General features: G+C 47.4%; 1 protein-coding gene across 4 annotated transcripts in view; it reads right to left on the minus strand.

Moving 5' to 3' along the window:
- The window catches only part of RILPL1 (Rab interacting lysosomal protein like 1), a 43,277-nt gene extending 41,663 nt beyond the window's left edge, over window positions 1-1,614 (minus strand). For 2 of the 4 annotated variants that reach the window (XM_028168342.2, XM_007189627.2), the window contains exon 1: window positions 663-1,614. In XM_028168342.2, coding sequence (XP_028024143.1) covers window positions 663-971 — 309 coding nt within the window. In that variant the 5' untranslated portion in view covers window positions 972-1,614. The remainder of the gene's footprint in view (window positions 1-662) is intronic. The other 2 variants (XM_007189625.3, XM_007189626.2) reach the window with 1 other exon arrangement.
- Between the last annotated feature and the right edge of the window lie 12,291 nt (window positions 1,615-13,905).

The following is a 13,905-nucleotide window of genomic DNA, read 5'->3' on the forward strand; positions in this document are numbered from 1 at the left end:
AAATGAAGAGAATAATCCCTACCTCACAGAGTAAAATCAAGGTGGGGAAACCACCTCAGGTTAATAAACTAGAAGGAACCCTGGACTGGGGTTCATGGTTCCTTTTTGCAAATTAGAACCCAGAGACTGGTGGTCAATAAGCTCAGTGACTGGAGGTCACATCCCCTTCGCTCTGGAGGGTTCTGGAGTGGGATGAAGAATGGGTCCCGGTATCACATCTTCTCGGGTAACACTGAAGGGCAGGGGCGCTTATTTCATTTCTGGAAAAGAATAATATTATCTAAACACTTTAGATAGAATCCCATTTAATTTTTATAAGGCAGGTCCTATTAGTATCACCATTTGATATGTGAGGAAATAAAGCACAGGGAGGTTAAATAACTTACTCAAGGTCACACGGCTATTAAGTGGTAAAGGTGGGATTGGAACTCAGGTCTGACTCCAAAGAACTACTCTTAATCTTTGGCGGTGCGTTTATCTCTGGGGGTGCGCAGGCTGGGCAAAAGAGGGCCAGGGGCCTCCCTCCTTCCCTCACCCAGTCCGATCGTCTCTCGTCTGTCCCCTGTATACACACGTGTGCACCTACAGTTGCCCAGTGCTGATGGACCCCTAGGTCCCAGCGGCCACGTTGCCGGGATGGGCAGACTGAGGCTACCGCCCACCTTCTGGTGCTTGCGCTCCTTCTCGATGCGGTCCATCCTCTCCAGGCGCAGTCGGTCCAGCTCGAGGCGCAGCTCGTCCAGCTCGGGCGCGACGTGGTGGCGGCTGACCAGCACCTCCAGGATCTCCAGGACACGCACGACCTTGGGCATGAGGCGCGCGATGGCCTCGCAGCCGTGCTGGTCGATGACCCGCTCGAACTCGTGGCCCACGAGCGACGCGATGTCGTACACGTCCATGACGGTCAGCTCCGCCACGTTCTTCTCCAGCGCCGACTCGGCCGCCAGCGCCGACCCCCGGTCCTCCTCCATGGCCCCCCGCCCGGCCTCTCCCCCACCCCGCAAACTAGTGCAACTCCCAAACTTGCCGCTGTCGAGGGCAGCGCCGGGCCGGGCCCACCTCTTGCCGCTGCCGCCGGCCCGCGCTTAGCTGACCCTCGGGCGAGGGCGCACCGGGCCGGCTGCGGGCGTCGGCATGGGCGGAGGCGGCGGGCCGGGAGCCTGGGGTCAGCGCGCTGGGCGCGGGTCTCTGCGCCCGGCTCGGCCCAGAGCCTGCTCCCCAGTGGGGGGAGGACGAGGAGAAAGAGGAGGAGGAGGCGAGGAAGGCGCGCGCGTGCGCAGGCCCGCGGCGCCTCCCAAGTTGGGAATCCGAGTTGGGCGCAATGGAGGCGCGGGGTCTGGCTGGAGAGCGGGCCCCGCTGCCCTCGGAAACAGTCCTCGCCGGCGGCTAGTCCCCACGCCCGGGGCCTGGCAAGGAAGGGCGGCCGTGGCTCCTCCGGGAAACTTTGGCGGCGGCGACGCCGGCTGACGAGCTCCCCCCGCGGGGATACCGCGCGCCCCGCCCCGATCCCGGCCTGGAGAGGGGCGCGCCCGGCTTCCGCCGCCCGAGGGCGCGCCGGGGTCCCCGCGGACACCGCACCCTCACCCACCGACTCCGCAGCCCCCTGCCCCCGCCCCGCTCCACCCGCGGGACCTTCCTTCCCCGCCCCCCCCCTCCAGCCGGTCCCCCCCGCGCGTCCGGACGCACCGCCCCCTCCTCCAGTCCGGTCCTGGCTCCTCCTCTCCCACTCCCGCCCCGGCGGAGTCGAGACTAGACCAGAAGAGAAGAGGAGGAGGGGGTAGGGGTGCGGGTCGCTGGTCTCTCTGGACGATTCACAGTGTCGGGGGCGGCCCTTGCGCTGGAGAGAAATGGAGGGCTCAAGAGGTGGACTCCGGGATGCGGCCCATCCTGGGGAGGAGTCGAGGACCCCACGGCTCGTAGACCCTCCCGGCCGACCGGGTCACCGGGCGGACCTGGCGGCGCCGGGCCCTGCGCTCCAGGAGAGGCGCCCGGGAGAGGGGCAGAAAGGTCGAGGGGTCCTCTGGTCCCTAAGCGGCCGGGCTGCGCTGCCCGCCAGCCACGTCCATTAGCGGCTCCTTGTGACCTAAAAACCACTTCACAGAGGAGGTGAGGCCGGGATTTGGATTTCAGCTTTCTTGTCCCAACCCCTCTGTCCTTTTGACCTGGCGGGATCCACTAGTCCATGAGACCACCCCTCCCCGCCCAGGCGAGCCTTCCCTGAACCCCCACGCCCCACGCATGCGTAATTAGGCGCCCTCCTGTGCATCCCCACATCCCGCCTCCTACTCCCATAAAACTGCTCTTTGCATAGTTTTAACCGTGGTTACGCATACGCCTCCCCCCATCAGACTATGAGCTCCTTGAAGTCAGAAAAAAACCCTGAACGCCATTGTAGCTGTAAAAACCCACCCCAACCTGACACATGTTAATTAAAACTAAATTTTTTTAAGGTTTAAAATGCATCGAGCATTGGCTTTACATTTAGTTTTAAAATGCAGAGTGTTTACTATGGCCAGGCATTATTCTAGGTACTTTACAAATATTTCCTCATTTACTCCACTACTTCTCAAAGTGTGGCCTGAAGACCACCAGGGTTCCCCAATACCCAAAGGGTCTCTATGAGGTCCCTTTTGCTGGCTATATATCAGTGAGAGGCTAGATGTTCTTCATACACTGAAACACAGATCAGCATATCGTGATTGACTGAATATGCAGATGCAGATTTGAGGGTCCAGCTCTCTGATGATGAGCTAGACATTAAAGAGATTTGCAAAAATATGAGACAATGGCACTGTCCTTGGTACTTGTTTGTTTTGAAGCATGGTTATTTTTTATTAAAAAATATTCATGGTAGGGACTTCCCTGGTGGTCCAGTGGCTAAGAGTCCGTGCTCCCAATGCAGGAGGCCCGGGGTTCGATATCTGGTCAGGGAACTAGATCCCGCATGCCGCAGCTAAGAGTTTGCATGCTGCAACTAAAGATCCTGCATGCCACAAATAAGACCTGGCGCAGCCAAATAAATAAATAAAAATAAATATTAAAAAGAAAATTCATGTTAACATGTCATGTGTCTATTTTAAATTAATTTTTAAAAAACAGCTTAAATTTCTAGTTACAGTAGATATCAATAGATATAACATATCTAACAAAATCTCTTTAGGGTCTTCAATGGTTCTTAAGAGTGCCCTCAGAAAAAGGTCCCTGAGAGCAAAAAGTTTGAGAACTGCTGCCTGACGACATCCAAAGAAGTATTATTATCCCTATTTTACAAAAGAGGAAACTGAGGCACAGAGAAGCCAAGTCACTCACCCAAGGCCAGGCAAACTGGTAAGTGCTAAAACTGGGGTCAGATCTGTGCACAGCAATCCAATAAAGTGGACCTATGATTATCTCCACCCTAAATCAAGAACAGTGTGGAATAGGGAGGGATGTTAATTTCCTGTAGCTACTGTAACAACTTGCTACAAACTTGATAACCTGAAACAACAGAAACATTCTCCGCCAGTTCTGGAGGCAGGAAATCTGAGATCAAGGTGCTGTCAGGGCCCTGCTCCCTCTGATGGCTCTAGAGGAGGATCCTTCCTGGCCTCTTCCAGCTGCCGTCTTCCTTAGCTCGTGGCAGTATCACTCCAATCTCTGCCTTTGTCTTCACGTGGCCTTCTCTGTATCTCTGTCTACTCCTCTGAATCTCTTATAAGAACACTTGTCATTACATTTAGGACCTACCCACACAATCTAGAACGATCTTATCTCAAGGTTCTTAATCATATCTGTATAGACACTTTGAAAAATAAGGTCACATTGACAGGGTCCAGGGATTAGGACGTGAACATAGCTTTTTTTGGGGGGGAGGGTGTGTGTCAGGAGGGGTGGCACCATTCAACTCGCCACAAGAGGTTAAGTAACTTGCTTAGGGTACCACAGCTGGGAGGGATGGAGCTGAACCCAGTGGGTGCCCATGGTGAACTAAGGGATAAATAATGAATGCCCAGATTGGGGCAACTTTACCCTCAAGGTAGCAAAGATGTACTGTGAGTCTGCTGGGAGGGGACAAAGAAAGAGGAGCCACAGTGCCAGCCTGCAGCCTGAGCCTCGGGACCAGGGCAGGAAAGTGATGGGAGAGTGGAAGGGATCGAAATGACTTTAGGAAGGGAAAGAGGAGGCAAGGGTCCAAGGTGACCCCCCCAACTGATGAGCCTGAGTGCTTAGGAGAATGCTTACAATCTTAAAAAAAGTAGGGAGAGGCAGCTGTTCCTGATACTTAATCATCCAGATCTCTCTGCTTTGTAACCTTGGTCCAGTCACTGACTGGGTGTATCATGATCACACTTGAAAAAATTAATTTCTTCATATCAAATATCCAGTCTTCAAAATTTCAATTGTCTCCTCAGTTTACTTCTTCTTCTTTTTTTTTTTTTTAAATCTTGATGTTTTCAACATTTAGATTTTTTTAAAAATTATTTATTTATTTATTTATTTTTGGCTGTGTTGGGTCTTCGTTTCCGTGCAAGGGCTTTCTCTAGTTGCGGCAAGCGAGGGCCACTCTTCATCGCGGTGCGCGGGCCTCTCACTATCGTGGCCTATCTTGTTGCAGAGCACAGGCTCCAGATGCGCAGGCTCAGTAGTTGTGGCTCACAGGCCCAGCTGCTCCGCGGCATGTGGGATCTTCCCAGACCAGGGCTCGAACCCGTATCCCCTGCATTAGCAGGCAGATTCTCAACCGCTGTGCCACCAGGGAAGTCCCCAGTTTACTTCTTTAAAGTTTGTTTGTTTAACCCAAGATCCAAATAATATTCACATATTGCAATTGGTTGATATGTCCCTTAGTCTCTTTTAATCCTCCATCTCTCTTTTTTTTTTCCTCCTTCCCTTGAAATCTATTGATGAAACAGGATTATTTGCCTTGTAGAGATTCTCAGTCTGGATTCTGATGATTTCACCACTGTGAAATTTCACCTTTAATATGTTTGTTCCCTATATTTTCTTTAGACTGGTGTTGGATGGAGAGATTGATTTGATTTTAGTTCAATTTATTTGGTGGTGATGCATTCTAGCATTTGTCTTTATTTTGGAGGGATTCTCTTCTGTTTATTTAGCTATAGATCACATACAGTGACATTAACCCTTTTAATGTGTGCAATTCGGTAGTTTTTAGTACATTTACAAGGTTGTGCAAGCATCACCACTCTCTAATTTCACATTTTCATTAACCTCCCCATAAAACCCTGTACCCATTAGCAGTCACCCTCCATTCCCCTCTGCCCCCAGCCCCTTGCGACCACGAATCTGCTTTCTGGGTCTACAGATTTGCCTATTCTGAACATTTCATATAAATGGAATCATAGACTATGTGGCCTTTTGTGTCTGGCTTCTTCCACTTAGCATCATGTTTTTAAGGTTTATCTCTGTTGTAGCCTGTGTCAGTGCTTCATTCCTTTTTATGGCTGAATCATGTCCCGTTGTAAGGATGGACCACATTTTGTTTATTCATCCATTGATGGACTTTTAGGTTGTTTCCACCTTCCCTGTTGTTTTGCCTGTTGTAAAAACAGTACTTTTCTTCAGATCACTTTGTAGGAACATCTTCTCCTCACAGAACTCCTTGTTTCTGGGAGATGACCCAGGCTCCTGAAGAGGGTAGGAAGGAAATGGGAAAAGGGCTTTATCCAACCAGGGAGCTCACAACTATTGAGTGAGTACCTTCTGTGTGCCAGGTGGGGCAATCCTGCGACCACCAAGCTGCTTTCTCTCTATGCATCTGCCTATTCTGGACATTTCAAATAAATGGAATCATACCATATGTGCAGGAATAAGAGAAGACCATAGGCCATGTGTGTGAATCCCAGGTAAAAAATAGGCTCTATTTGTGTAAGTCAGCAGACTGGATTGGATGGGGCAAGTTGGGGAGTGGTGGGGAAAGAAGTTGAAGAGAGGACCAGAAATTGATTCTGGGGCCAAGTTCATATTTGATGCACTAAGTATGTTATATGATCTTCAGCAAGTCATTGAATCATTCTTTGTCTTAGTTTTTCATCTGTAAAATGGGAATAACCCCAATCATACCTCCCTCCAGGATTTTTGTGGGGATTAAATGAGTTAAAATACATAAAGTGTTTCAATCAGAGGCTGGCACATAGTAAGAGCTACATTAATGTTAGCTATTGCTATTTATATTATTATTGTTGTTGTTGTTACTATTACATTTGCTGTTATTGTTACCCCTGAAGCATTTAGTTCAGAACAATGACATCATGGAATCAACACTGTTGTCTGACTGTTAGAGGAATTGGAAATTAGGGAAACCAAGTCCCATCAATTGTACCTGCAAAATATCTCTCAAATTCTTCCACTTTTTTTCACCTCCCTGAAACCACTCTAGCCCCACTTAATATTATTTCCCCTCCTGGAAGGCTACTGTAGGCTTCTAACTGAGTCGTCTGCTTCATCTCGTCTTCTTTCTAATCTGTCTTCTACACAGCAGCCAGTAATCTTGATAAACACATACTTTTTATCACTCCAGGTATCAATGCCAAGTTACAATAAGCCCAAAGTCCTTCCCATGGCTGACGGGACTTTCATAGTGTCATCCGTGTCTACCTCTCCATCTTCATCTCACACCTAATCGGCTCACTCTCTAAGCATCAGCCACCCTGCTATTCCTTTAGTCCTTCTATGTATCATGGTTTATCTATTCCAAACTCAAATCCCTGGTAAGAGCATCCAAATGGCTGAGCTTGGGTCATAGCCCATGCCCTGGGATCTGACGAAGCAAAGTTTAACTTTTTCAGCTTCCGTCGAAGGAATAAAACTCTGCTTTCACCAAGAATCACACAGGGATGGATCACATAGGGGTGGACAGCCCAAACTTAGAAAGGGAGTTCAGATGCTGAGCAGGAAACAACACATGACTTGTTGAGGGGGGCATGCAAATTTGGGTCAGAGCTGAATTGTTGGGAAACAATAGAAAAGGAATTAAAGGTCAGTCCACTAGAGGGCTTCTTTCTGCATCCATTCCACACACAGCATTCAACCTCCCCTCCCAATAACACAGAACAGCTATTTAAAGACTAAGGGCTTGCTGAAATATTTGTGAATAAAAAGATATAATGTCTTTGAATTGCTTTAAAATAATCCACTGGGATGGTGGGATGGTTGGGAATATGGATAAAATGAAGACTGGCCTTTTTGTTAATAATTGTTGAAGCTGGGTGATGGGTACATGGAACTTCATCATACTATTTTTCTTCCTTCTGTAATATTAGAAAATTTTCATTAGAAATTTAAAAAATTAATATAAACTATGGACTTGAGTGAATGGCAAAATATTAGCTTTCTTTGGATGAGTTTTGTTTCAGCCATGGGTAAAAGAAGAGAGATTTGATGCCACCAACAGGAACAGAAGATCTGGAGGCAGGGGGAGAGAGGATGAGTGGGGTGCTGGGACCTCCCACGGTTATAGGGACAGGAGGAAGAGCCAGTTGCATGGGCACGTGGCAGAGAGAAGCAGTGATTATGTGGAAGGAGAAGTTACTGCTTCCTGGAAAATCAGGCTACCAGTGCCTGAGAAAGCACACTAGGACTTGAGAGGGAACTTTGGGGCACTAGAGTGTAGCTCCCCTGTGCTGTTGCCGTAGACTATCTAATAGATTGAATGTCTATGCCCCGCAAATTCATATGTTGAAAACCTAACCCCGCAATGTGATGATGTTAGGGGGAGGGGCCTCTGGGAGATGATGAGGTCATGAGGATGGAGCCCTCATGCATAGGAATAGTGCTCTTATAAAAGAAATGCCGGAAACTCCTCACCCCTCCCACCACGTGAAAAGACAGAGGTCTGTGAACCAGGAAGGGAGTTCTCACCAGACACCAAATCTGCCAGTGACTTGATCTTGGACCTCCAGCCTCCAGAACTGTGAGAAATAAATTTCTGTTGTTTATAAACCACCCAGTCTATGGTACATTTTTTTTTACCTCCTTTTTAAAAAAATTGTGGTATAGTTAACATACGTTGTGTAAGTTTAAGGTATACAACATGTTGATTTGATCCCTTTATGTATTGCAATATGACTGCCACCATAGCATTAGCTGACATCTGCATGTCTATGGTTTTTTGTTATAGCAGCCAAAGCTGACGAAAACAGACTATTTTACGAGGACCCTTATCTTTCAGGAGTCTGAGTAGTCTTCTGCTCTACTTGCCCTGTCCCTTGGGCTCAATCCCAAGGGTTGACCACCTGAAATAGCCTCACACCCACTCTTCTACCCACACAGCCTTGACTTCCCATCGTTGCTAATCTGGATTATCCTTCCTCTTCCTTACTCCCTCCTCCTCCTCCTCCTCCTCCTTCTCTTCTATCTCCTCCTCCTCCTCCTTTAATTTGATAGACTTGAGATGGTCATGAACTGTTCTGATATCGTCATTATATCTTTAAACACCAGAACGTCACGCGAGACTCAGTTTGTTCTGCAGTGATTCTACTTAATGGTCAACCCCCGCCCCCCAACTCAAGGACATTATATGGACGATAATAATGTCCCCAAACCCATCATGGAAAACCTTAGTAACAAGAGTCTTTAAAGTGCATTGGGCACGCTCTCTGAATTTCATTGTCTGTTTCCACCTGAAGAGAGATTACCTGTAAATACTGGGTCTGTGTAGATTTTCCATTACAGTTACATTAATTTGGTAGCACTTCTCCGCTTTGAGGGTCTCATCCACTTAAATGGTTGGGCTCTTAATTAAATAAAATGTTTAAAGAAAAATATTTAAAAAGTAAAAAAATCACCCACTGCCTTTGTATGGGTTCCTTAAAAAGCTTATGAGTTAATGCTTTATTGGAGGGTATGATACCAGGGAAGCAAGAGTCAGGGAAGAAGGGAAGTGAGGCCGAAAAGGAGGGAGAGCAAATTCAAGGTGGAATATTACCGAAGTTGGTCCAGCTTTGCAGGAACACTCAGCCGGATGCTTAATCTAATGGGAGGTCTCTGGAGAGAATGCGTGAAACCGCTGAATCTCAGAACTGTCCAATAGCACGGACAGGGGTATTGGGAGGGTATATGGGGGGCGGGGAGAAGATGAGCGATTTATCTGCCCGCTCCTTTATGTCTCTCATTAGTCCTCCCCTTGGGGCATTAACCTCCCCCCTTCTCTAGGCAGATCTCCCCTAGTTGGGTGGGTCCTGGGTGCTGAGGCAGCCGCAGCCTTTGCCCCTGTGGTCTTCTGAGACCGTCAGAACTTGTAGGAGCTGAGGTGACCCTGGCACTGCACAGGGTTCTGCCACCACAGGAACAGCGTGAGCTGTAGCTGATGCTGTTCATGCCGGGAAGAGAGGCAAGTATCCCAGGTGGAGGTGGGGGAGGGTACAGGTGGGACAAACGGCTCTGGGTCTGCCACACCCATAATCCATCCATTTACAAAATTATGGATGCAGTAGGCTTCCTCCCATCCCATTTCACTCCCAGGTAACTACTGTTGACAGTTTGATCCATGAGCTTCCTGATATTTTCCTGAGAATATCTAAACACACATTTATTTTTTAAATGGAAGCATGACATACATATTAGTATGCAATTTGCTTTCGTCACTTAACATTACCCTGTAATTATCTTTCCAGCTCAGCATATATACATCTACCTTGTTCTTTTTTCTTTTTTTTAATTAATTAATTTATTTATGGCTGTGTTGGGTCTTCGTTTCTGTGCGAGGGCTTTCTCTAGTTGCGGCAAGCGGGGGCCACTCTGCATCGCGGTGTGCGGGCCTCTCACTATCGTGGCCTCTCCTGTTGCGGAGCACAGGCTCCAGACGCGCAGGCTCAGTAATTGTGGCTCACGGGCCCAGTTGCTCTGTGGCATGTGGGATCTTCCCAGACCAGGGCTCGAACCCGTGTCCCCTGCATTGGCAGGCAGATTCTTAACCACTGCGCCACCAGGGAAGCCCTCTTTTTTCTTTTTAAATAGATAATCCTGCCTCATTCTTTTAAATGATGATTGTATAGTTTTCTGTTTTATGGATGTACTGTAATTTACCTGCTTATTTCTCCCTTGATAGACATTCACACTATTTCCCGGTCTGGGCTATTTTAAACAACATTGCTGTGTAAGTCCAGGCAAGTTTTGGTTCTTTCAATTTGATGGGAAGTGAGTGGCTAAAATACGTTACATCCTTATCTGCCCAGCACCTCCATTCCTGCCTATAGATTAGGCAGTAAGGACGAGGCTGCCGGCCGCAGCTCACCCTGCAGAGAGCCAGCCCCGGGCTATGTTGGTGCGGGGGCAGGGGGAGAGCGGGTAGGGGGTCCCCCCCTTGCAGCCACGCCTCTTTCTAAAGTGTAGACTGTAGTGTTAGGAAGAAACTACTACAGGATTTGGGCTTTGGTTGGGTGGCTCTGGGGAGAGTTTAAGGATCTGGGAGTTTGCTCTAGAGTGGGTGCTGTCAGGAAGCAGGGACGATTCTAGAATCCGGGCTCTTAATAAATCTTATCTATACGGAGGACAAACTGGAGAGAAGCTAAGGCTATAATTGGTACAGAAGCAGCCGTCACTCTCATTCGCCCAGAGAGGGATAGATCTGGCATCTTGTGGCCTGGACCACGTTCCTGTTTAGTCTTGTTCCATCACCGTCCCGAGCGGCCTCGGCTGATGCTGCTGTTCTGTGACATCGTTATCTCAACGGGAGAACAGCAAGGCCAGCTGACTGGGCCGGGTCAGCAAGTGTACGTCTGGGGTTGCTCCTCTCTTTCTCAAAGCTGTGAAGGTTGTTTGATATTCAAGGTGGAAGTAGGGTCTAGGAAAAAGCAAAACTTGACCCTGACCAGCTTCGGAATGTGATCGAATGTCAAAGGCACAACCTCTCCTGGCTGCCTTTATGCCTGGACCTGGCTGTTTCTGGACTACATCTTGGACAGCTGAGAACTCTTCCCTGGTATTTTAAATAGCTTCATTGAGATATAGTTCATATGCCATAAAATCCACACGTTTAAAGGGTACAATTCAATGGCTTTAGTATGTTCACAGATAATGTGCAACCGTCACTACTATCTAATCCCAGAACATTTTCTTTTCTTTTCTTTTTTCTTTTTTATGGCTGAGTTGTACAGCTTGCAGGATCTTAAGTTCCCCGATCAGGGATCGAACCCAGGCCCCAGCAGTGAAAGCACTGAGTCCTAACCACTGGACCGCCAGGGAATTCCCAGAACATTTTCATTGCTCCAAACAGAAGCCCCTACCAGGGGTGAAGGCGGGGATGGGATAAGTTGGGAGATTGGGATTGACATATACACACTACTATATATAAAATAGATAACTGGGACTTCCCTGGTGGTCCAGTGGTTAGGACTCTGCGCTTCCACTGCAGGGGGCGTGGGTTCGATCCCTGGTTGGGGAACTAAGATCCCACATGCCGTGAGGTGTGGCAAAATAAAATAAAATAAATTAAAATACAATAAAATACAATAAAATAAAAAATAACGAATAAGGACCTACTGTATAGCCAAGGGAACTCTACTCAATACTCTATAATGGCCTATATGGGAAAACAATCTAAAAAAAGTGAATATACATATATGAATAACTGATTCACTTTGCTGTACAGCAGAAACTAACACAACATTGTAGATCAACTATACTCCAATGAAAATTTAAAAAAAAAAGAAGCCCTCTTAGTAGTCACTTCCTATTTCCTCCACCACAGACCAAGGAAACCACTAATCTACTCTCTGTCTCTATGGGTTTGCCTATTTTGGACATTTCATATAAATAAAATCATACAATGCATAGCCTTTTGTGACTGGCTTCTTTCACTTAGCTTAATGTCTTCAAGGACAATCCTTGTTGTAGCAGGAATCAGTACTCTATTCCTTTTTATGGCTGTAATGTTCCATCAGAGGGATAGACTACATTTTGTTTATCCATTCATCCATCAGTGAACTTCTGGGGTCAATGGGCTTTCCCTGTTATTTGCTTGTGGTAAAAACAGTACTTTCCTTCTGGAAGCTCAAGCCACTTTGTAGGAACCTTTACCTCCTCATAGAACTCCTTGTTTCTCAGAGATGAAGCGGCTCCAGAAGAGAGTGGGAAAGAAAAGGGAAAAGGGCTGGAATTCCCTGGTGGCCCAGTGGTTAAGACTCCACGCTTCCGATGCAGGGGGCACGGGTTCAATCCCTGGTCGGGGAACTGAGATCCCACACGCTGCGAGGTGCGACCAAAAGTAAAAAAAAAAGAAAAGGGAAAAGGGCTTTATCGAGCCAAGAAGCTCACAGCCATTCTGTGTGCCAGTCCCACCTGCAAAGATAAAGTGCGGTCCAAAGTGCAAAGATAAATTAGGACAGGAGACGCTGCCCTCAAGGAGTTCGTAGTCCAGTGAGTAGAGAGGGTACATCTGTTGTTTCTCCTGTCAGGATCCATCCTATTTTTCTGATTTTCCTTGGGGGAACCACCCTTCTCTTGCTCTCTGGTTCCCAGGAAGGAGAAACCAGGGCCTGACCAATCAGCACCGTCCAACCTGTGGGGCTAGTGGTTCTCTCAGGGGTGGGCATTGACTTTAGACAGTCCAATGAGATGCCATCACACTTTTACTGGACCTCTTGAAAAAGGCAAATTTTTGTTTTGGTTGGTTGGTTGTTTTTTCCTATTGGGTTACTGAGAAAATAGGCTGGAAGCCTGGGGCTGTTGGTGGCCATCTTGCCATGATCTGGGGAGAGCCAGTCTGGGTAAGAAGTCAACAGGGAGGAAAGCAGGGCCAAGAGACGGGAGAGCAGACCACATCCTGGGATGTCATTTGAGCAGCTGGACCAAGCTGTGCCTTATTCTTTGCTGCCTCTAGGCTTTTCAGCTATGAACCAATGATTTTTAAGAACTAATAAAAAAATGAATTGTGGCAATGGTTGCACAACTCTGTGACTATAACTGAAACCATTGAATTGTACACTTTAAAATGGGTGAATTATATGGTATATAAATTATATCCGAATAATAAAAAAATGAGGGGGCTTCCCTGGTGGCGCAGTGGTTGAGAATCTGCCTGCCAATGCAGGGGACACGGGTTCGAGCCCTGGTCTGGGGGGATCCCACATGCCGCGGAGCAACTGGGCCCGTGAGCCACAATTGCTGAGCCTGCGCGTCTGGAGCCTGTGCTCCGCAACAAGAGGGGCCGCGATGGTGAGAGGCCCGCGCACCGCGATGAAGAGTGGCCCCCACTTGCCGCAGATGGAGAGGGCCCTCGCACAGAAACGAAGACCCAACACAGCCAAAAATAAATAAATAAATAAATAAATAAATAAGTAAACCTATTCTCAAGAAAAAAAAATTAATGAAATTACTTTAAAAAAAAAATGAAATAACACAAGGTAAGGACTATGATAGAACCATTCACAGGATTTTATTGAAACCCAAAGTAAGAACAGGTCAGTCTGTGGAAAGGAGAAGGCAAGCAGCCTTCCTGAGGAAATATTACTCCATTTTACAGGTGAGGAACTAAAGACCCTCCCAGAAAGGAACTGAATATGAGCATTTCAGTGAGTGACAGGGCTAAGAATTAAAGGAATTAGTACATTCTAGCCCATGACCTAGTCTCTGAAAACATAGTATCTACTTATGTGCTGTCAAAATTTCTAAGCCATGCCACCAATTAATTGACCTAAATTATTTTAAAACATTTATAGCATCGAGCCTGCTCACCACAAACATCTCCAAACAGACATGGGGGAAGTCTCTGTAGCTGTAATGTCTCTTGTTTTGGATTTCCAGAGTTTGTTAAAACTCTTCCACAACTCAAACTGGCTTAAGCAAAAAAGTTGTATAAATAAGAAATCCAGCATGTGGACTTCAAGCACAGCTGGATCCAGGGGCTCAGCTATGTCATCTGACTTCTGCTGTTCTCTGCCCCTCAGCTCCAGGTTTGCACCATGT

The sequence above is a fragment of the Balaenoptera acutorostrata genome, chromosome 13 (assembly GCF_949987535.1).
Source record: "Balaenoptera acutorostrata chromosome 13, mBalAcu1.1, whole genome shotgun sequence".
In the NCBI taxonomy this organism is placed as follows: domain Eukaryota; kingdom Metazoa; phylum Chordata; class Mammalia; order Artiodactyla; family Balaenopteridae; genus Balaenoptera; species Balaenoptera acutorostrata.